Genomic DNA, 24,972 nt, shown 5'->3' with positions numbered 1-24,972 from the left:
CATATGAACGTTGCTGAATAGCTCTCATAGAATTTCCCCTCTCCTAATATTTAAACATATAGCCCTTTTTTGCTTAAACTGCATACTTTTAGGACATTTGACATTTTTTGTCACTTCACCTATTCTTGTTTATTAATATTAATAATACTTATTATTATAATTATTGTTGATAATGATTCATTATTTTTTTTATGAATCATTCACATTTCTTCACAAAAATATAATAAGTAAATGACTTCAGTTTGTCAGTGTTCTAAGTTTATGGGACACACTAGAACATGGAAAAATGTATTTGTATTCTATGATATATATGTTCTCTTTGATATAATATATTTTGCTGCAGTCAAAATAAATCCTTGTATCTCAAATGGTAACTGTTAGGATGATGGAAGAAAATGGCTTAACCCATGATGGAAGTTAAAGCCATTGTCCACTCAATTTTAAACTTCTAACTGTAACCGTTATGTGCGGCGATGAATGTGATCTGAAGTGATGCAGAAAGAATGACCCAGGCTTTTGCCTTTAGAGAGATTTTTTATTATTATTTCTTCTGCAGTTTCCTCTGTTGGATTTTAGGAGGAGTGTAATAAAACTATACAGGGTTTATATGTGAATGTGGTGTATTTATACTTCATTTTTAGTAAGTTTACCATAAAATGACAAAAGAGCAGGAGAAGGTTTGAAATATGAATTACAATTATATGTTACACAAAAACACTTATCTAATACAATATCATGACAAAGTGTTTAACAGTTGCAATACCAGCTGCCTCTCAGCTCTCGTGTTTACAGAGGCGTCCAAACCCAGATTAGTAAGGGTTTATACTAAGGTTCTCTGCAGTACTGCAGTACTATATAAATACATATTAACTATAAGGGTAAATCTTTTTTTTTATGTATTTTTTTAAATGACCAGTCGTGCAGGATCACTGACCTTCCGCCAATGGACAGACACGTTGCCAACATGTGATGCCCCCTTGCTGTGTGTATTGTCCCATGGATGTCCCCAGCAGAAACAGGGGGATTCCACATGTAACAACAAACACCAGGTAGGGCACAAGGAACACCCCTAAGGAATACATCGGTGACATTACCAACATATTTATGATCGTATATCATAATATCACAATTTGGTTTACTTAAACAGACTGCATCTTTTTGCAATACTTCAAAGAACTCGGTTAAGGCCAACCCTAGCGCAAACGACTGAACGTTCCTTTTAAAGCCCAGTGAAGTACTTGGACTAGTTTTACAGTAAATAAATAGAACCTGTTAAAATGATCACCAGGATTTTAAATAGAGCCAGTACATATAATACATGTACTTACCTCCTCCGTTCTTGTAGCAGAGGTAGGGGAATCTCCACACGTTGCCCGTGCCCACTACATTCCCAGCAACAGCTAGGAGAAACTCGGTTTTACTACTCCAGTGACCTCTTTCCTCAATATTTCTCCCCATCTTTTCTCCAGCTCTATCTAAACTTTTTGTGCTCTACCTCTTCTGCAGCTCTGTCTGATCTTCACCTGACCTGCTCTGTCTAGTCTTTGTAGCTATGCTTTGATATTTCTGCTCTGATTTTGCTCTGCTCTATCAGGTATTCTGCTCTACCTGAGCTTTTGTCCTGTCTGTTACTGCTGTACCTGATCTTCTGCTCTAGCTGATCTCTTAGTGCCTGATCTGTGTTTCCTTTTCCTCTGATCTTCTGTTAAACCCCTTATCTTCAAGAACATTCTTCAGTCATTTCCTAGCTTTGACAACAATCAATCAAACAATCAATTTATTGTGTATATACAATAAATATAGGAAGAGGGCAGAACTCGATTTGCAGTGTTTTTAATCTTTGAACTGATGTCAAGTTTTTCACATTCATTAAATATGAAAACTGAGTTAGTTTGATTTGCATTGTTTCATTCAAATTTCTTGAATTTATAAAAAAAAAATGATGCAGAGATGACCTCAGTTAATAGCAACAAAGGAATTGTGGGATTGAGAAAGTACAGTGGGATAGTGAGATAGAACACATTTAAAAAAACATTTTAATTCACAGGAATTCAGAGCGTTAAAGCATTCACTTACAAATTTATGTTTAGATATGTTCTAGCTCCAGTTTCCTCCCACAGTCCAAAAACACACGTTGCAGGTGGATTGGCGACTCGAAACTGTCCGTAGGTGTGAGTGTGTGAGTGAATGTGTGTGTGTGTCTGTGTTGCCCTGTGAAGGACTGGCGTCCCCTCCAGGGTGTATTCCCGCCTTGCGCCCAATGATTCCAGGTAGGCTCTGGACCCCCCGCGACCCTAAAATTGGATAAGCGGTTACAGATAATGGATGGATGGATGGATGTTCTAGCTCACAGCGTCAGATATTAACCATCATTTCTACAGAAAGCTCCAGTCATTTTTGTTTTCCAGTAGAATCCATTTTCTGAAATTAACATTTTAATTGTAATAAGTCAGAGAAAATGACATATTTGGGCTAATCCCCCGAGCAACAATATGCTTGAAAGAAAACATGAACTTCCACATGTGTTGAGCTAATGCCCATGTTGGCTAGCTTCATGCTAAATGATGAAGGGAGGGGAAGGAAGAACTTGTCCCAGAAATTTGCCTAGACCCTACAGCATTATTCCACAACATAACATGCTTCGAGGAGGACACATCCAATTCTATGGAATCAGATTTGTGCCAAAAAGAATCACACAAAAAAAATAATCTCAAACATAAAACTTATAACTTGTAAACAAAATATCCAGTTCTGACGTTTGTGCTCCATGATCTTCACAGTGCGCGAGTGCTTCGAGTTTTCCCTGTGCTCTCTAAGTTTTGTGCTGCACGAGTTCTGTACCCGAGCTCTCTGAGATTCGTGCACCTGATCCCTGAGTTTTGCAAGCAGTTTTGGCACAAAGATCTAGCGTGGGCGGGTTTTCTCAGGGGTGCCTTCCCATTGGCTAATGAATTTTTAAGTGACAACTCAGTGTCCAAGGTATTTTGTACTACGCATGCGTACTCCACTTTGCAGCTCATCAGTAGAGAGACACAGTGGGGATTTTACATAAACATGAATACTCCCTGTGACTTACTAAAACGCGGAAATACCTGCAAAGTCCAACGATATCAATGTAGATATTGAGGTCTAAAAATTTTTACTGTGAAAATAAACCTATTTGTCTCTCGGCTCTGGGATCAACGAGGTTTAAAATAAACAAGCAAAAACATTACAAATAAATTACATAAAATATGTAATCGCAAATAATCACTAAGGGCGGCACGGTGGCGCAGCAGGTAGTGTCGCAGTCACACAGGTCCAGGGACCTGGAGGGTGTGGGTTCGATTCCCGCTCCAGGTGACTGTCTGTGAGGAGTTGGTGTGTTCTCCCCGTGTCTGCGTGGGTTACCTCCGGGTTCTCCAATTTACTCCCACAGTCCAAAAACACACGTTAGTAGAATTGGCGACTCAAAAGTGTCTGTAGGTGTGAATGTGAGTGTGTGTGTGTGTCTGTGTTGCCCTGTGAAGGACTGGCGCCCCCTCCAGGGTGTATTCCCACCTTGCGCCCAATGATTCCAGGTAGGCTCTGGACCCACCGCGACCCTGAACTGGATAAGTGCTTACAGATAATGAATGAATATATTAAAAAATACTAAATAAAATATAATGAAGAAGAAAATGAAGAGCTGAGGTGAAGAATTTGCATTAATAAATTTCACAATTTGGGTGAAAGAACACTGAATGACCTACACACACACACAAAAAAAAAAACATTGTATGCTGTAAGTGTACATATGCACCATCCATTTACTATTTTAGTGAAAGGACTGGACTGAGTCTAACTTTGCAGTGGAAGGGTACTACAGTGAGTTTTAAACATAGATCTGGTTCAGCATCCATTTTTTCATTGTACACTGTCACTATGGTAGTACATATGGTATGTATTCTGGACTTTTAATTAGGGAACGTAATTGTACCCTATTCTATAATCATTTATTTTGGACGTCCATTGACGTTTAAAAAATGGCCTTGACAGATTGACTATTTTTAGACCTCTTTTGAACGCCCAGGGACGTTCCTTGTTTACTGGGATGGCTCTTCTATCTAACGGATTATATAAAGGATTACCCACCTCATATTATTGGATAGAAAATGTAATCGGAATGACCCCAATCAGACTACTCTATTCCGACTTGGGTGTATACGTATATGTATATTATCAGGCTACATGTAACGTGGCCATGGTTGAGAAAACATTGCTAAAGTGCTCTCTAGAGTGGCAAAAACAAGGCACAGTGCCCTATTGGCTGCCCTTCATATTGCAAATAAATAACTGAATGCCCTCTTTTTTTGTTTCTTGTAATAAATCATGATGATGTGCCCTCAAGAGCAAGACAACTCCAAAATGTGTCTTAAGAACTGCCTTTATATATCATTATATCATAGCTTTTGGTATGATAGTGGGGCCCCGCACTAGGTGCCCATTTTATTTTTTCCACCCCTGCCCTTCAAACAGTCTGAGTCTGCCATTGTTTTTAAGCACCTCAGTGCTCATGGGAAGTTTGTATATTACAGGTGGTTAAATAAGGCTTCATGCTGTTTGGGTATTATATTTGTCAAATATTTGACATTTATCTACAGAAAACATACATAATGATATGATTCATATAAGTGTCTTTCATTTCAGTCTTTACTGTTTCTAGGTGAAGAGGCAACACCTTGCGATATACGTCATATAAACTGTAAACTCATGTATTGTCTAGTTTACGAGGAGTAAATACAATTTTGTCCACTGTTCAGACGCAATCTACATGTTGGAAAACTGGTATTCACTCGAACACTGCATCAAACTAGCCCACCTGCAAGGTTGGTCCATCTCCATTTTATATCTACAAGGTGGACCAACAAGGTAGTAGTTTCTAACATAGTGGACAGTGAGTGGACACTGTGTTTAAAAACTCCAGCAGCACTGCTGTGATTGATCCACTCCTACCAGTACAACACACACTAGAACACCACATCAGTGTCACTGCAGCACTGAGAACGATCCACCACTCAAATCAGACCTGCTCTGTGAGGGTCCTGACCATTGAAGAACATGGTGAAAGGCAGCTAACAATATGCAGAGCAACAGAATGATTACAGTCATTAATTGTAGAACTGCAGTGTAACCTGTGTGGTCAGTGGAGCTGAGAGAATGGACAGTGAAAGTAAACCAAGACACTGCCCATAATATTATGGCTAATCAGTGTATATGGTGTTAAATGTAATTTATGTTTTCTCTTATCCACCTTCTCGGCAATAGGTGAATCAGCCTTTTTGGTGCTAGCTGTAACAGGCCTGTCCAGCAGAGATGAAGCAACATTCAGCCATGTGACCTTGCTAGTGAACAATGGGGAGAGCTTAAACAAGGTTTTGCGCTATTCTTCATCTTCCGGGCGGTTTGGTGGGGAACTGGTTGGCCACATAGACTCAGTTCCCAGAACGCCTTTCAGCTTGCGTCTTTCTGGTGAAGACGGGAAGAGGAACAGGTTTGAGAGGGTTTCGGCGGAGGTGGTCCAGCCCGCTCACGTGCAGATTCTGGTATGATTTTAAGTCGTAACATATGACAAAGTGGCATGGCGTTGTCAACTTGTGTTAAAATTTCTGAGCTGTGGGAGGAAACCCACACCACACTCCTCATAGACAGTGACCTGAAGGATTTGTTAATGTTTATTTTCTTGTAAAGACTGTAACAATGATAAATCCTCTCTCCTCCAGGTGCTCTCGGCTCCTCAGCTCCTCTCAGGTCATCCCTCCCTTGTTCTGTTTGAGGTGTTTAACCATGGCCCAGAGCGCCCGTTCACATTCACCGCTGAAGATGACTGCGGCTACCTCTCTGACACCAGCCGCTACAGGTGAAGTTGAACAGTGCTAATGGTTAACTGAACACAGTGGACAAGGTTAAGGCCAGTATTTGAGTCATTTGTTTTTCAAATAGTCGACTGCTCAAAGACAAACTTTTTCTGACCTCTTTTTGAGAACTGTAGTGACAGTTTTTTACAGCATTTAGACAAATTATATACAAGAGATTTACAAAGCATCCTTGTATTACAGGAGGTTTTCCATAGAACAGAGGGGTTCAGCGAGGAGGGAGGTGGAACTGAAGACCCCTCAGTCCACTCCAGCGGGTCAAACGGTCACACTGACCCTCAGTGTCCAGGCACAGGACTCACTGGACTCAAACTATGCTGTGGTCCATCTGACAGTTCTGCCAGAGGTGAGGAAGTAAACATAAAAACATAAAAACATAAACCTCTTGGCTGTGTCAATATTAATATTTTAAACTCACGTGAACTGACAGCAACGCCCTCTAATGAATAGCAGTCAGTGAGAAATCCTGTACATGTTAAACATGGGTTTAAAAATAAAATCATTGTTATGAAATCATTTCATACTGCAATATGATTTTAAACCCATGTTTAATATTTCAATACACATTATTTACAGCATCTGTCACTGACTCTGTCACAGGCTGCTGCCATCAGTTCAATAAATAATTTTAAATGATTTATATTTATGTAAACCCAAGAGGTGATGCCATGTTTCTTCTTTTTCTTTTTCTCCATGTTTGTTCTTGGCGGTTTTGCCCTGGCTTTTATACTGTTCATATCAATATTGGATTTATATTGTATCAGCAGAAATGTAACAAATATCGTGATATAAATTTCGGCCACATCATCCAGCCATAAAAGCATCCAAAGTCTTTTAAGAATATAGTTCTACATCATTTTTCCTCTCTGAAACTCTCCCCAGGAGCCAGACGCTTCTCCTCCCTCATGTTCCTTGATGCGTGTGGCATCCGACTGTCCACTTGAATGCTCTCTGGGAAACTGGAGTGTCTCTCTGACTGTAAAAGACCACAGCCACTCTGGCTTGGCCTCTGTGAAGCTCACTGAGGGACAGGGAACCCTTAAAGTCTTCCATGAGCAGACCACATGGAGGACGGAGAGCCCCCTCACAGAGCTCCGTGAGAATCCTGTAACAGAACATATACGCCCGGTCATGCAGCTCCATGAGGGCTCCAGAGAGCGTCAGCACCTCAGACACAGAACAAGGATCAGGGATAGAGGCTCGAGGGTGGAAAAGGGCAGATTAGTGCATGGAGACCCCCCATTGGACATCAGTGAGTGGGCTAGGGGGAAGCCTATTACACTGCATTACATGTCCAGTTGCTGTATCCCAAAGACAGAAGATCTGGTTTGGGACAAATCAGGCAATATGAGACGCTGCCATCTGATCGCCAGCCAGCAGAGGGCTCTGAGAGAGAAAGAGAACAGTGCGGCGAGCAGTACTATGCACACACTTCTAACAATGCTAACTCTCTTGGGGTTATACATTGTTTACATTTTTGTCTGGTTTTAAAAACGTAAAGTGCCACTATCTCTGGGTGAGTAGGACGGTGCTGCCTCTACCTCCTTCATCCAGTATTGTGATAGACAACATGTGCGTCTAATAGCTGAAAACAGAACTGAAATTTAGAGTTCTCCTCCAAGTGTGTTCATCTGTGGAATAATTAATTACCAGCAGAGCTTTTTGTTAATTTGCTTTATCCTTATATCTTTTTAAAATTGTGGCACTTTCTCTGAGTGAGTGGGAAGGTCCTCTCTCCCCACAGTCAGCATAATGCTAGCCAGCATCTTAGCTAATGGTGGAATTGAATGGAATCAGATTTGTGCCAAAAAGAATCGCACAAAAAAAATCTCAAACATAAAACTTATAACTTGCAAACAAAATATCCAGCTCTGACGTTTGTGCTCCATGACCTTTGCGCGTGAACTCTGAGTTCTTCGCGTGCTCTCTCAGTTTTGTGCGCGAGCTGCACGTATGGAACGCCGTTGGTCTCTAAACGTGTTGGATTCCCTGTGTTAACACGTAGCATATCATTTCGTGTTAACACGCTATCATGATGCTTTACTGCCACCTACTGGTGTATGACGTTATTGCTGAAACAACATAAAGCCTTAACTTACGAAATAACGGAAAATTCCAGTGTTTAACGTTCCGAACAATGTTTTTATGAGATTTTGTATAAATATTATACATATATAAATACGTCTAAAAGCGCACACGCACACACACACACACACACATATATATATATATATATATATATATACACACACACACACCTCACTTCAACCACCACTGAATTTACTGCTGAAAAAAGCCCTTTTTAAATTCAGATTTGTGAGTAAATTAATGTATCTTTAAACATATTATACATGTTTAGAGAAAGAGGAGGATCTGGAAAGTTAATTTCACTATAGGTTTGTATTGACACTGTATTGTTTAGCAGTATGCTATTAAAATAATGCACATAATTCATCAATGTGAATGAAATACGCCTCAGTATGTGTCACACACAGTGTGAGAGAACAGTGATGTTTGTTTGATATAAAATTATGAAAAGCTTTAGAGCATGTTATGAATTAACTTCTATAATAATATGCATGTTTACACATTTTAAGGTATTATACACCAGAGTCTTTTATTGTGAAAAATGAAACTTCCTGTTGCTATGGGGATCAGCTTTACTAGTATTGCTGTCTTCACATTGTTCCCAGACGCGTCCGTTCTGCACGAGAGCTGTGTTGGAGAGAAATCAGGACCTGTTTTTACTGAAGGTAAATGTTTTTACTGTGTACGACCTTTACACACCGTTTATACCGTGTTTTACTGAAGATAAAGATCAGAGAGAGACTTTTACACACCGTTTATACCGTGTTTTACTGAAGATAAAGATCAGAGAGAGACTTTTACACGCCGTTTATACTGTGTTTTACTGAAGATAAAGATCAGAGAGAGACTTTTACACGCCGTTTATACCGTGTTTTACTGAAGATAAAGATCAGAGAGAGACTTTTACACGCCGTTTATACCGTGTTTTACTGAAGATAAAGATCAGAGAGAGACTTTTACACGCCGTTTATATCGTGTTTTACTGAAGATAAAGGTCAGAGAGAGACTTTTACACACATTCGGGCCGATGCATTGTCTCGGTCGTGATGTTCGGCCGTAGAGTGGACCGATAGTTCTGACCCGAGTCTGGGAAACTCTCGGCACAGACTCGGTCGAGTGTTGTGGCTGAGGAGCGGTTCAAATGACTCGGCCCTAGTCCGGCAAGCCATGACTAAAATGCGATAACCGGACCACGGCCGAGTTTGAGCCATAAATGCGCTTTAAGCGCCAGACTCGGCCCAGATCTGGCCCATTACCGGTTGTAACAGTTTGTTTATATATTTGTTTATATATGTACACACACACACACACCCCTCAGAAAAGGATAGAATCAGGTTCATGGATAAATGAATAAATTACAACTTTAATAAATTACAACTTACATACATGCTTTTTAAAGCCCAAATCAATGTAATGAGATCAGTAACAGTATTAATGAGATCAGTAATGTTCTTTTCATACAACATTGAAACAATTTAAACATACAGCAATTGCAATGTATACAAACTGTAAATAAAACCAATAAATAAATAGAAAATGCATTTGTAATTGGCAGTGTCATTTCCTAAATCCAATTTACATTTAAATACTGTTTTTCCAAGAATCATAATTGGTTTTACACCCTAAGAACTGCCATTTACATTCAGACTTTTCTTTAAAAATATGTAATTTATGTACAACACTAGGCCATAAGGAAAATAACAAATCGCTTAAAATAAAAAGATAAACATTTTATCTGTAGGTTTGGAACAGTTGAATAAAAACAAAACGAAGTGTTACTACATGGCATTTTAATTGGCCCGTAGCATCACTTAAGGATAAATCCTTAGTGGCCCGCCAGCACTTGACAGTTTTTCCATTTGTACAGCAGTGCACAAATATATAGAATTATTGCACCAGTTATATAATTGACATGTTTTAAAGATGCGGTGTTGTGCACAAATGATTTAAAGAAAATGCTCAGCCTAAACAATCTGCAGAAAAGTGTTGGATTTTAAACTCTTCTGAAATCCTGCAGATGTTAATACTCTAAAATGAAATTCAGTAGTGTATATTAACTGTTTTCTACATTTGTGTTTTTCATATTTTGAATATACTGTTATTAAAATTCTTTTAGTCTCTCTTTCCAAATATATTATTCATAAATTATTTATATGATCCAGTGTGGCCCTTTTTGAGTTGTTTCATTTGAAAAATGTTTGCACACCTCTGAAGTAGCACTTCTTTTAACTACAGTATGCACTCTTCACATTAAACAACATACACTATTCAAGCTCTTGACAGCAAGAAAACATTGTGCTGGAAGAATACTGACATAGTAAAACACAAGCATAATAATCAAACAGCCTGATTGTAATATCAAAATGGATTTCAACAGAATGATTTCTTTAAGAGAAAAAAAATCACTGTCTATATCATTCTTTGAACAGTTAATGTTTTAAAGTAATATCGGAATAAATTACGCTATTTAGGGCGGCACGGTGGTGCAGCAGGTAGTGTCGCAGTCACACAGCTCCAGGGACCTGGAGGTTGTGGGTTCGATTCCCGCTCCGGGTGACTGACTGTGAGGATTTGGTGTGTTCTCCCCGTGTCTGCGTGGGTTTCCTCCGGGTGTGTGTTTCTGTGTTGCCCTGTGAAGGACTGGCGCCCCCTCCAGGGTGTATTCCTGCCTTGCGCCCAATGATTCCAGGTAGGCTCTGGACCCACCGTGACCCTGAACTGGATAAGGGTTACAGATAATGAATGAATTAATTAATTACACTATTTAGACTTTTATGCCCTGAACAGTCACTGATATTTACATTTTCATATTGTTTACGACAACGAGTTCACATTCTCTGGAGAGAGGGCTGCTGTTCAGGTGCCTGTGTCACCTACCATTAAGATTCTTACTTGCCACACTTGTTTTTTTTTTTTTTTAGCAAGATAATGTTTGGAGAGTTCCTTCTCTCAGTTTATAAACTGTACCTCCCCATGGATTTGTAATCCGTACTCATTTTAACTGTAATTTTGCATTTAAAATCCATGATCTCCGATTTTGTAAACTCAGAGGCGATTGCTCTAAGACTGCAAGGGAAGCTCAGCTTCCCCTAAAATGTCAATAAATAAGTGATCAAATATATACTGTTGTGTGTACATGTCAGTGAATAAATATGCACTACAACGCGCTCAACTTTTGTTCAGAATCTGCTTCTTATCACTGGTAAAGACGCGGCTTTCCTCTCAATCATTCCCGCAGTTTAACAGTGTTTTAAACAGTGTGGACGCTCAGCGTCTATGGGGCAGTGGGCTGGCCTCGGCGGGCCCGGATGCTCAGCTTCTGCATGATGATTGGATGATCTGTCTGAGGCTGAATCCCTTTTTGATTGACAGCGAAATGAGCGAATCGGCGATCTTTGGTGTAGAGATCCGTGGGAGCACAGGCGGACACACTTCACATGGGCCAAGGCCGTTTAAGCAGCCTAGCTCTGCTGGCCACTGAGAGGACACTAGTCAAGTCCCTGGAAAAGACGCCTTGTTGGTACGACAGGGTCACAGATCATTTTCTTGAAAAGGAACGGAGGGTAGAATTTACGTATAAATAAACCGACACATTTTATGATGTAGGCTGAAATTGAGCTTCCCCTCCTTGAAAGACCAGAATCTGCCACTGTGTAAACTGTACCCACAGATATGTATAATTAGCATTCGACTGGTTCAACTGGTCAATTAATACCATTTTGAGATCATTTGCGTCAGCCAATGCCTGTACTTACAAAACCAATATTAAAAAAAAGCCTCATTTATTCAATTATGTTAAGTATGTTTTTATGCTGTTCTTCAGTGATCAGGTCTCCCACAGAGCAGGTATTATTTGGGAGGTGGATGATTGTCAGCACTGCAGTGACGCTGATGTTGTGGAGGTGTTTGTGTGTATTGTACTGTGTGAGCGGATCAGTCTACTCACTGTCCACTCTATTAGATATATTATATATTTATTATATTTTAATATATATTTTTGGTCCAACTTGTAGATGTAAAGTCAGTCCTTCAGTGCCCACAGGACCACTGGTGGTTGTTTTTTAGCTGGACTATTCTCCATCCAGCAGGACTGCAGTGTCTGATCCACTCTCACCAGTACAACACACCACCACCACAATACGCCACAGTTTACAAAATCTGCGGTTGTGGATTTTAAATTAGAGGTTAGAGTTTACAAATACATGTGTAGTTTACAAACAAATCCAGAAAACGTATTACTAATCAGTAGGTACAGATTATAAACCAAGAGCATGGATTGCTAAACCGTGGGGACAGATTTTCCTTCTCACACATTCCTTGTTGATGACCCCTACTGTGAGCTTTAAATTTAAATACAAACAAATTGCTTTTCCTGTTTATAGAGCTGCATCTCCTCTTCCACACTATCAGGCCACGGTTTGGACATTGACAGCATTTGTGCTTTAGAAATCACCCAACAGTTCATCCCTGACTCTGCAGAGCTGTGGCTGGTCCCTTCTCCAGAGGCCTGGGTCTAAAAAGCACAAGGTAACACAAAACAGCTGTTGTAATGTAATGGAAGCACACATTTGATATTTAGGCTCAGATTCATGGCATATTTCACATCAACAGTTTGCAAGCCTCTGCTGTGTTGTCACATTTTGTCAATACCTCACTGCCCTCAACAATTATGGAAATATCAGCCTTATCCTCATCTCTGGATGCCTGGACAACAGGGATCTTCAGGATGTGCAGTGTAGTGAAAGAACGCTCAAGTGTAGTCAAGGAGTTGTACTCCTTGTTGAATTCCAGCTTTACGATTAAACAGATAGAGATTATGTACATGTTCTGTTCACTTCAACATATTTTCTTCAAAAATCTTTTTTTAATGTAAAACTGTAAACTGCTTATGCATGCAAATTCATTAACTACAGAACTTCAAATATGGCAAGATTATAAAGCAATGCTTGCAATGCTCAGTTTCAACACCATCATTCTCTCCAACCATGCACTCTGCAATTTCATCACCGTAAATCACTCTCTCCATAAAACTATCACCTAACACGTGGCCATCTAAAAAAATTCTCATTGCTTGTAGCAGCTTTTCTTCGTAGATTCGCAGACACCCAATACACTGGGTACTGTTCCTGCTCCACGGGTCTGTTATACACTTTAAGATGCACACATATACAAAAAAAAAGTTTTAACATCTCTGATAAAATACTACTCTGATGTACAGTAGTGTTGTCAAAAATAGATAAATATCATATGTCTAGGTATATATCAGTATATATATTGGTTTGTTATGTCAAAATGCAAATGATCCTTCAAAACAGTTCCAACTAAAGTTCCTTATTAGTTTTACACAGGGAGGAGGGAAATGCAATTATCAGTGTATCGCACTGATTTTAGTCCTGTCCAAACCCATCATGTCAGTAATTTTTTACAGATTGACCACTCATGGGCCAATAAAGACTCGGGCCATTTACTTCCAATGAAAATGTTCATATAAATTGTGAGTTATTAATTCCATGCTCCATGTTGGTAATCTTGTGGAAAAGGAGATTCTCCTCAGGCATGGAGGTGATCAAGTAGGCACTTGTGTGTTGATGTGAAAATAAGTGAAGCATGCTTCATAAACTGGGCATGTTGTAGAAGGCTGGTAAACCTCAAGTGTGATATGATGCAACTTTTAAACACTGAAGCTTCTTTAATGGACCTCTTAAAGGAGCTGCATTTTTGGCAACTTTACTGAGAGTTCAGTCCCTTACACTCAGAAATACAGGTACTAAACTGTCACTTGAATTTATACAGTGCCACAGGGATGTGTAAAACAAGAAGCCACTCCCATCTCTGTCCATCCTATGAAAAATGACATTATTCCACCTACATATTTAAAATTAACCTCATCGAAACATGGCTTTAAGTCGATGACAGGCTCATATTTATTCAATTATTTGTACATTAATTGCTTAAAAGCTGTCAGGTCTCAGACATTTTACATATATAGATGGTAGGTTAAAAAAAAAAAACTTCATGAAAGTAGATGTTATTTTGCTTGGTGGTGTACCTCAGTGCAAGGAAATGAAATGTTAATTGGATGAAATGATTAATCCTCAATATAAGTTACTTATTATTATATGCTTATTTATTTTATTATAATATGCACATTTTGTATGATTTACATGTTTGTTTATATTGATTTTATTTGCCTTTATTATTGAAATCGCTATTGAAGAAAAATATTTCAAATAAGTATGGTATCAAAGTTGAAAATTTCAATATCTTGACAACACTAATGTGCAAATCTTACATTCGGTATTATTACTGCCAAAGTACTTAAACATTAGAGCAATAATATTCATCTTAAAGGGAAAGAAAGAAATAACTGTATAAAACTGTCAACATACCTGAGTGATACTTGTAATAATAGAGGTGCAGGGATATTCCACTATCTCAGAGGAATAGGTGGCTGTCAGATGGGCAGATGGGTACAATCAATCAAATGTTATCATGGACAACAAGGTCAGCAACTCGTGTAATTTGTTATCCATGTTGAAATAAACATTAGCAGTCATCAGTAATGAATTCTGTTTTCTTCTGGAAAAGGGTCACCTGATAAAGGTGTGGTGGGTAATCACCATTAAATACCTGGCTGGGATGAACTAAATTAGAGACTTCTTTTCACACCAGGAGTTATATAATACAGACCAGCCCACCATAAACTCAAACTTTCTTCTGCCACACACACTAAAACATGTGCAATTTCCATCTTTTCTTACTATTATGTCTTACTAGTTACTTATATGCTAAACTGAGTTTGAGAATGTATTTTAACCTATTTATTACTTTTTGTATTCTTAATGTGTTTAAGCAAATGTATTTCTTATTTTATTTCTTATACTGAGGGAAGCGGTTCGGTGTGATTATGAACAAACTAAGATGCAGCTAAATAACCAAATTAAAAACCCACAAATATGATCCTATTGTCGTGTAAAATACACCATCAAACCATAAAATTACTAATGTAAGAGCGATTGTCATATAATTTCTTTTGTTATATCATAAGTTTTCTATGTCAGGAAAAAGAGGAGCAAGCTAAAGTTAAACAGGTTAGCCTAGCTATCTAATGTGTTTCATTTAAGATTAAATAACGATTAAATATTACGTATGTAACATATAGCTGCTAGCAGATGATAACGTACATAACATTAACGATGTTAACTACAATACTAACATATCAAAATATTCATGTATCCAAAAATATGAGGTTAAATTGAAAAACCTAAGGAATGAAACTGTTGCTTGATGCCGGTTAGAGCTGCTCACGCCGCACGAATCTTCATCATCTTCTTCTTCTTCTGTGTTTTTACAGCAGTTCGCTTCTGTTTTCTCATTCAGAGTTCATTCATTTTAAAGCTGCCATTCCAGTCCAGTCGTCTTCAAAAACTTAAATAACAATTTCCTCCCTTCTGCATGACACTGCATGTCTTCAAATAACCCTATTTATCATATTAACCGTCGTTCGTCATTACATAAATTTTCTGAAATATTACAATATTAAAGCTTACCTATAACTGTATGGAATTTAACAAGTTAAAATAATGATTCTATTTATTTAACATTTTTTATGTTGTTTACCAGACAGTTACCAGTATTTTTTTTTTTTTTTTTTTAAGATGTGGGTCAACATACGATTAATAATAAATTAATACAAAAATTCATATTTAATCTGATCAGTGTAGTGTTCTAACTGCAATGGCAAATCGCCTCGCCAGCCGACAGTGCCAACGTGTAGCCGGAACTGGGCCACATGCAGGGTGCTGCATTCACGCCGAGACGGCAGCTAGCCGACAGTGCCAACGTGCAGCCAGAATTGGGCCAGACGCGGCATGCTCCATTCACGCCGAGACGGCAGCCAGCCATCAGTGCCGAGCCTGAACCAGAATCGGCCCAGATCTACCTTGCTAGCTGGGGTGTTTTACTGAAGATACCAAGTAAACATTTAGCCGTTGATTCAACTGTCGTCTAATCAACGTCCTCTTAAGGTTGAAAATGAAAGACGTCCAAACACAAACATTGAAAAGACAACTATTAGATGTATTTTGGACGTCCATTGACGTTATTAATTGGTCCCGAAATAAATTACTGTATAAAACGCATTTTGGACGTCCACTGACGTTATTGATTGGTCACCACTTAACTAACTTATTAAGATGGATTTTGGACGTCCATTGACTTTTAAAATATGTCCTTGATGTTGTGACAACGTTGTCTGACAACTTTCTGGGAGGTTGTCACAACCTTCTGAGGAATTACATTTCAACGCTGTCACAACCCAGCTAGCAAAATTGTATCGGCCCACACCCGGGCCGAATCACGCAGGCCGGAACAAAAACACACGGCCTGGTGCCGGCACGTGGAGTCGGCATTGTCTCGGCCGTGATGTACGGCCGCAGAGTGGGCCGATAGTTCTGGCCCGAGTCTGGGAAACTCTCGGCACAGACTCAGCCGAGTGTTGTGGCTGAGGCACGGCTCAAATGACTCGGCCCTAGTCCAGCAAGCCATAACTAAATCGAGATAACCGGAACACGGCCGAGTTTGTGCCAGACTGGGTCGAGATCTGGCTCATTGTCTGTTGTAATAGTTTATTTGTATACACCGCCCCCAACACACACACTACCCTCCCTTCAGAAAAGGGTACAATCAGGTTCATAGTGAAATTACTGCTTTATTAAATAACTTACACACTCAGAAAAAAAGAAAAAAGGTACATTATTAGTCAGTAAAAGGTACAAGTGTTTAAAAGTCCAGTTTTGTTCCTTAAAGGTACATTGCATTCTCTTCTGCGGTGGGGGACATACATGTTTGTAGTATTTCATTATAGAAATATATAACAAAAAACAGGGTGTATGAAGTCAACACATTTTAAAATCTACAATTATAATCATGTTCCCTAATTAAATGTACAAATATGTACAATTGAGGGTACCACCACAATGACAACATATCTGATAATGTTATATTAGTAAGTGTGCTTTTCATACAACCTTGAAACAATGGAAACATACAGCAATTTCAATGTATACAAACAGTACATAAAATCAATAAATAGAAAATACATTGAAATGGCATTGAAATTTGAAATTGGCAGTGTCATGATTTCCTAAATCCAATTATCATTCAAATGCTGTTTTTCAAAAAAAAAACAATTGGTTTTACACCCTAAGAACTGCCATTTAAATTCAGACTTTTCTTTAAAAATATACTATGCTAAGGCCATATAACAAATCACTTAAAATTCACCAGTATGTTTGAAAAAGGAAAAAAAAAAAAAAGGCAGAATGGTTCTTTAAAACAGTTTGAGATTCCTCAAATGTGTGGAAGTACACATTTGACACTTATTCATGGCACACATCAGTTCAATCAACAGTTTGCAAGCCTCTGCTGTGTTGTCACACTTTGTCAATACCTCACTGCCCTCAACAATGATGGAAATATCAGCCGTATCCTCATCTCTGGCAGCCTGGACAACAAAGATCTTCAGGATATGCAGTGTAGTGAAAGAACGCTCAAGTGTAGTCACCTCAGTTGTACTCCTTGTAGAATTCCAGCTCTATAATTAAACATATAAAGATTATGTACATGTTCTGTTCTCTTCAATATATTTTCTTTAAAAATATTTATTGAAAAGCTGTAAACTGCTTATGCATGCAGATTCATTAACTACAGAACTTCAAATGTAATAGATTATCAGGTTTTAGTACAAACGATGCTAAAGATCTCATCTAAATAAATTAAATTAACCTCCTATCTGCTTTTCTCCCTGCCCACCTGCATTATTCACTGCCCCACTAGTTTTCTTACTGCAGTCCATCTTTACGTAATTACATAAAGAAAATGAATTAGTTCATGTTCACTGTTAATTTTGAAAAAATTAACTAACACAGCTCCAAACATAAACTACTTCATGCTTTTGTTTTTTTTTTCTCGCAGTAAATAGGCTTCTATCGTTTTCAATATGACCTCCTTCAACCCATTAATCACTAGCCCAACATCACTGCTACTCCCTAATAAAGGATTAGAGTATTTGGAATTATATATTTAAAACATTACATTACACCAAAAACCAGCACTGAGATTGAGAATGTATTTTAACCTACTTAGCTAGTACCTTAATGTGTTTAAGCAGTTTTATTTCTTATACTGAGGTATGCGGTTCTGTGTGACACAAAAACCCACAAAAATTCTCACATCATCTTGTAAAATACGCCATCAAACCACATAATTACTCAAATTAAAATAACTCGTATGAGTGATTCTTATGTTATTTAAATGTTTTCTATGTCAGAGGGGAAAAAAGAGCTAGCTAGAGTTAAACAGGTTAGCTATAAAGTTTGTCATTTGAGAAAAAAAAGGTTCAATATTATGTATGTAACGTATAGCAGTTTATAGAATAACGTACGTAACATTAACGGTGTTAACTACATTTAGGCGATACCAAAATATTTATGTATCCGAAAATATAAGGTTAAATTGAAATACTTTTAAAATACTGGGCCACTTTCATATGATCCATGTCCGTCTGTGGAAATTCGACTCTGTCTGAAAGGTCAGGTCAGAATTCATGTGATTTTTATGTCACTCCAGCTGCTGAACTACGGTCCAAAGCGTTTCTTTTTTAAAAAAAAAATTGAGGTGTTTAGGAGGTGAAAATGGCCAGGTCAAAGGATTTCTGTTTAGTAAAAAATACTGGGAAACGAAAAACCTGTGAAAATCCTGAAACCAAGTTCCTATCTCTCATTTATGAGAAAATAAAACACGTGGAAATTTGTATAAAGGTGTTTTTTTTTAAATAAAACAAACAAGACCTTTTTTAGTAATTCTATATCAGTTTTATATTGTTCGTGTCGGTATGAAGCTGTATAAATGTGGCTCCTGAAAATATTAAACTCATATCTGTGCTCGTCGTCTACTCTTTTGAGACTCGTGAGTGTTCTTGAAAGACATAGGAAATGGCGCTTAGAGTAAAAGAAAAATCAGTTCACATTTTAATATTCAATTTGATATTCTTTAATTAATACTCTATTTTTAACATAGAGCTCGTTGGGAATAAAGACAATGGAGGTTTTGCTACACAGCGCTGCAGTAAAACACCAGTCCGGTCCCATTAATTAATTTAAAAAACAAAAGTGCTTTGTATGAAACAGATGGCCGTTTCCTTCTTTTCAGCGCCTGAAGCATCGTTCTTTGTGCGTGTCAGTTTAAAAAATCGGATTTGGTCACAAAATCATATTTGGTATAATTTTACCTGTTGTGTGAACGTAGCCTAAGATACTCGAGAGCCCGAGAACCTCAGGAATGGCCAACTGTCAGGAAGAACCCGTTGATGCCTCTGTCTTCCCAATTTCAGTGAACCGCGGTGATGGATCCGCAGATGATTTCTCGGTTTGTTTTATTGGCACCTTATACAGCCATGTCATAGCGCTATTTGTTTAGAAATAGACGTAATGGATATTCTGTTTGTTGGGATTGAAATAAAATATAATGTGATTGCGGTTAGCTCAAATAATCGTAAACTTAAAAGTGTATGTGATGTTTGAAGAAGCCCATTTTAGTTCAGCAGAATTCTGGTAGTGTCACTGTTGAGCTTTCTCAGGCCTCACAGAGCACACAGACCAACTGTCAGAGAGAACCAGCTTCACAACTTCATCATTATTAATTATAATATTTTACTTTAAACATCAATATTCCTTTAATTTATGTAATTCCATATTTAATAATTAAGTCAACGTATTAGTCATTTAGATCCGTCACCACCTTTCCTTCACAACAGACAAGAAGCTGCTCGCTGACTACTTCTTTTGTAGATGAGATTGTATTTTCCAATTCTTGAATTCCTTTCTTGTCAATGTTCTTTTTCTCCCCATCATTTTGAAGGTGTTAGAAATTCGGCACTGACGAGTCAGGAGCCTGGTGATTGGTGTTGAGTGGAGTTTTATTTACACATACACAGGATCATGTATGAGCACAACTGGGTGATTTCATTCTGTCTCAGGATGATCAGAAGTTTTGAAACTGGAGGTTCTGAGGTTTCCTCACGTGCATGCAGAAAAGCACGGGCACAGCTTGGTCATCAGTTTGTCAGTCTATAGCCAGTTCGTTCTGTGCCCAATTCAGTCTGTTCTCAGTCCAGTCTGTGACTGTTGCCAGTCAAGTCTGTTACTGTTGCCAATCTGTTCCCAATCCAGTCTGATACCAAATATTTTAGAAGGGCCTTATATATATTTAATTTATGTAATTCCATATTTAATAATTAAGTCAACGTATTAGTCATTTATATCCATCACCATGGGATTGAGGGGTATAACAAAAGGTCACACAAAGCTACAAAAAGACCATATAGTTTCTCTCAGAGGAATGCCTGCTCTCTTTCTCTGGTGTGGCATCATCTATATCAACAAGGGTGTCAGGAAGAAAGTTCTCTGTACTTTTGATCATTTTACACTATCCCAGGTTTTGTTCATGATTGTAATAGAGGCAAGTCTTCAATGCATGGGTGATGGCTGAAATGTAATTGGCAGGTTTCTACATTAAACACCACTTTGTTTATGACTGGTATCACATCTTGGATAGTCAAAAATATTTGGGTTTGTGTATATGACTTTTTTCAAAACTGATCAATGCATCTCATATGGCTCTCGTGGCACTTTATGCCTACACAATGTAACAGGTTTTTCATGCTCCCTGTACATTACGTACAAATGTGTTGTATGCATCTTTTCACTGTAATTCTGTGTCAAGATTTAGGGAATCATTCATTTAAACAGTCCTAGCGCCTGTAAAACTTTATTCCACACTGTTGTAGTAAAATTTTGGCAATTACTCTGCAGATTAACACACGTCAAATCATATAAATCACAGACCAACTACAGTCTATAACACCATTAACCCCCACCATATACTGCAACACACCCCCACCAAGGAAAGAACCTGTGTGCTCATGTACTACAGTTTAATCAAAACCATACTGTGTCAATGGACAAACAGGTAAAAAATGTAGCAATCTGGGTGGGAAGTTGACACAAAACTTAACCTTATGTGAAACAAACTTACGCTATGTGTTCTTTATTTCACTGTTAAGCCACATGCCGTACTTATGGGGGGAAAAATTCACTGGATAATCTAGTCTATATCAATAATATAGATTATTTTTATTCTGCTATGTCCCCACTGTGTTCATGTACTGTCTTTTTAAAACCACACTAACAAGCTGTAGTCACATGATTCTGCCCCTATCTGTCACATGGAAGTGACCTAAACACAGATCGACCGAGCGACTCGAGTGTCTCAAATCAAAGAAAAAGAGTGTCTGTGGTTTGTACGTGCTGGGTTTGACTATAATTAAGATGACACTGAACAAAAAGTAGTCAAATGTAAACGCTGAGGCGAAAAAAAAAAAGTTTCAGCCAAAGCACAATCACACACCAAATATAAATAGTGCTAAAAAGAAAAGATCAAACTCCCAGCAACATTAGAAAAAATATCCCAGCTTTAATACTGGAGCATATTTACAGCACAAGCCTCGTAACTGAACTATGAGGGTCAAAAATACAACAAGTAATCGTGTTAAATCATGGTAAAATTAAACAATGTTGATTTGTACTCATATCACCCAGCACTAGTTTATACCACTAGTTTTACAGAAGATAAACGTCAGAGAGAGACTGTTACATACGGTTTATTTGTGTTAAATATCAGAGAGAGACTCATGCTGTTTAATATTTTTTTCTAACATTAAAACTCTAATTCTGTCTCTTTCTTTCTCTGGATCTTCAGTTTTTTATTGCAGAGCAGAATGATCCAGGAAAAAAACAGGAGAGTGCTACATATTTCAGTTTTTTTTTTTTATTTATAAAGCACTGTATACAGTTGGTGTTTGCACAAAGAAACTGCACAGAATTCTGGGTATTAGCACCAAGTGGGTGCTGCTGAAACAAAAGTGACAGGAAAAGATTGGTCAGAGCAGAAGAAAGAAACCTTGGGTTGTGGGGAGTCAAACGGCAAAATCCATCCTCTTCTTGCTACGAGAGCAAAATAAACAAAGAGAACTGTTTAGAGAAACAGCATCCTCTAAATAATGTGAATTTTATTATCTCTCCTCCATCCACAATATTCCTTCTGGTCATGGGAATAGAACCTGCCAGCATTCAGTACGTTGAAAACTATGAAAACAGATAGGGATGTTACTCTATTCCTGCACCATTAGGCAACACTGGCTTATTTTTGCTGTTTCAGGTACAGTACTGAAGGTGGAACTGACTACACATTCAGCAGAATATTGGTCGCCAGGGGAGAGTGAATTTAACTAATTTGTCTTTGTGTCTTTGTCTTCCAGGACAGAAGAACATCTCTTTGGATATTTTCTCTGGCTCCTGTTGTCCAGGAGTTCCTGAGTTCCACAGTTCTTCCACTGGTGTATCAAGAATAATTTCCAAGCTGAATACAACACAATGTTGAGATCAGGAGGGATTAAATGTGTGGATATGGAGGACAGAAGCTCCAGTTCTCAGGAAACATGCTTGGTTCCTCCCCACACATCTGACAGAAAAACTCAGACGAGTAAACACAAGCGGAAAACTCATGATTGTGCAGAGTGTGGGAAGAGTTTTACTGTACAGAGTAATCTCCAAACACATCAGCGCATTCACACAGGAGAGAAACCGTATCACTGTTCACAGTGTGGGAAGAGTTTTACTCAACAGAGTTGTCTCCAAACACACCAGCGCATTCACACAGGAGAGAAACCGTATCACTGTTCACAGTGTGGGAAGAGTTTTACTGTACAGAGTAATCTCCAAACACACCAGCGCATTCACACAGGAGAGAAACCGTATCACTGTTCAGAGTGTGGGAAGAGTTTTACTGGACAGGGTAATCTCCAAAGACACCACCGCATTCACACAGGAGAGAAACCGTATCACTGTTCAGAGTGTGGGAAGAGTTTTAATGTACAGAGTAGTCTCCAAACACACCAGCGCATTCACACAGGAGAGAAACCGTATCACTGTTCAGAGTGTGGGAAGAGTTTTACTCAACAGAATAATCTACAAAAACACCAGCGCATTCACACAGGAGAGAAACCGTATCACTGTTCAGAGTGTGGGAAGAGTTTTACTGTACAGAGTAGTCTCCAAAAACACCAGCGCATTCACACAGGAGAGAAACCGTATCACTGTTCAGAGTGTGGGATGTGTTTTACTCAACAGAATAATCTACAAAAACACCAGCGCATTCACACAGGAGAGAAACCGTATCACTGTTCAGAGTGTGGGAAGAGTTTTACTGTACAGAGTAGTCTCCAAAAACACCAGCACATTCACACAGGAGAGAAACCGTATCACTGTTCAGAGTGTGGGAAGTGTTTTACTCAACAGAATAATCTACAAAAACACCAGCGCATTCACACAGGAGAGAAACCGTATCACTGTTCAGAGTGTGGGAAGAGTTTTACTAGACAGGGTAATCTCCAAAGACACCAGCGCATTCACACAGGAGAGAAACCGTATCACTGTTCAGAGTGTGGGAAGAGTTTTACTGAACAGAGTAGTCTCCAAAAGCACCAGCGCATTCACACAGGAGAGAAACCGTATCACTGTTCAGAGTGTGGGAAGAGTTTTACTGTACAGAGTAGTCTCCAAAAACACCAGCGCATTCACACAGGAGAAAAACCGTATCACTGTTCACAGTGTGGGAAGAGTTTTACTGTACAGAGTAGTCTCCAAACACACCAGCGCATTCACACAGGAGAGAAACCGTATCACTGTTCAGAGTGTGGGAAGAGTTTTAATCAACAGAGTAGTCTCCAAAAACACCAGCGCATTCACACAGGAGAGAAACCGTATCACTGTTCAGAGTGTGGGAAGAGTTTTACTCAACAGAGTAGTCTCCAAACACACCAGCGCATTCACACAGGAGAGAAACCGTATCACTGTTCAGAGTGTGGGAAGAGTTTTACTGAACAGAGTAGTCTCCAAAGACACCAGCGCATTCACACAGGAGAGAAACCGTATCACTGTTCAGTGTGTGGGAAGAGTTTTACTCGTCAGAATTCGGTTCGAAAACATCACTGCGTTCACCCAGAACAGAAGCAGTAGCACTGAGTGAGGGATTAATGCGATTGGGTCACATTCAATGTAAAACTATCCTTAAAGCTGAATTTGGAGACGTGTGATTGAACTGTGATACCAGATGCTACTGATTGTTCGTGGAATTGTGTTTATTATTTTCAAGTTGTGGCTTCAGAAATAATTGTTATAGATAATTATTTTCCTCCTCAGTCACTATTGTGTTCTACTGTGCCCCAGTTAAAACGGATGAGGAACATGGGTACAGTGTGGAGTTGACAAACTCATGTTGTCACTGTCAGACCTTGATGCAGATGAGGAGACAGCCGACCAACTCTGAGGAGGTCCTGCAGGGGCTTTGCAATGCTCTGGAGCACAGCCGGGACTCAGAGCAGCTTCTCCTGGAGCTGGGGGAGGAGACAGTTCTGGCCGTCTGCCGTATAATCACTATTTGTCCTTATTTCTGTGGCGGGACTGTATACCCTTGGAAGGTTAAAGATCAGCGTTGGTGGAGCAATTTGTTTCTCAGAGCAGAGAAGACCATGAAGCTGGGCTATCAGGACCTCAGCACACATCAAAACAGACTATATTCTGATTGCCATGAAGGCCAAGCCTGCTTATCACTGCGGCAAGATAAGCGTGCAGTGGAGACACTCCCGACCAACTGTTCATTGTTTATATACAACTGCTGTAGTAAGTGCCTTCTCAGTTTTAGAGGTTGGGGTGTTTTAAGCTTTGCTTTAATGTAAATGATACAAACACCTCAGTTATTAGAACTCAATGTTTAAGCTTAGCATATTATCTTATTATTGTTGTCCCTTTGCTTCTGTATCATTTGTGAATATCTCTGCTGTGGGATTAATAAAGGAATCAATCAATCAATT

At 38.8% G+C, this 24,972-nt stretch overlaps 2 protein-coding genes across 2 annotated transcripts; both read left to right on the top strand.

Moving 5' to 3' along the window:
- Positions 1-4,792: 4,792 nt before the first annotated feature.
- On the top strand, positions 4,793-22,495 carry LOC136694917 (uncharacterized). The gene is made up of 6 exons (XM_066668747.1): positions 4,793-4,890; positions 5,231-5,564; positions 5,742-5,878; positions 6,078-6,240; positions 8,588-8,647; positions 22,360-22,495. The coding sequence occupies exons 1-6, from the start codon at positions 4,793-4,795 to the stop codon at positions 22,450-22,452; spliced, it is 885 nt and encodes a 294-aa protein (XP_066524844.1). The 3' UTR covers positions 22,453-22,495.
- Positions 22,448-24,972, top strand: LOC136695304 (zinc finger protein 850-like). The gene has a single exon (XM_066669313.1). The coding sequence runs from the start codon at positions 22,475-22,477 to the stop codon at positions 24,116-24,118; it is 1,644 nt and encodes a 547-aa protein (XP_066525410.1). The 5' UTR covers positions 22,448-22,474; the 3' UTR covers positions 24,119-24,972.

This window comes from Hoplias malabaricus, chromosome 4, assembly GCF_029633855.1.
Source record: "Hoplias malabaricus isolate fHopMal1 chromosome 4, fHopMal1.hap1, whole genome shotgun sequence".
NCBI lineage: Eukaryota > Metazoa > Chordata > Actinopteri > Characiformes > Erythrinidae > Hoplias > Hoplias malabaricus.
Note: the sequence above shows the minus strand (reverse complement) of the source record. Positions and strands in the feature narration are given on the sequence as shown.

Excerpts from the sequence above, each read along its gene's own strand:
- LOC136694917 (XM_066668747.1), top strand. The coding sequence starts at position 4,793 with ATGTTGGAAAACTGGTATTCACTCGAACACTGCATCAAACTAGCCCAC. Across the intron at positions 4,891-5,230 it reads CTACAAGGTGGACCAACAAG|TGTATATGGTGTTAAATGTA; the intron begins GTAGTAGTTTCT and ends ATGGCTAATCAG. Across the intron at positions 8,648-22,359 it reads AGGACCTGTTTTTACTGAAG|GACAGAAGAACATCTCTTTG; the intron begins GTAAATGTTTTT and ends TTTGTCTTCCAG.
- LOC136695304 (XM_066669313.1), top strand. The coding sequence starts at position 22,475 with ATGTTGAGATCAGGAGGGATTAAATGTGTGGATATGGAGGACAGAAGC.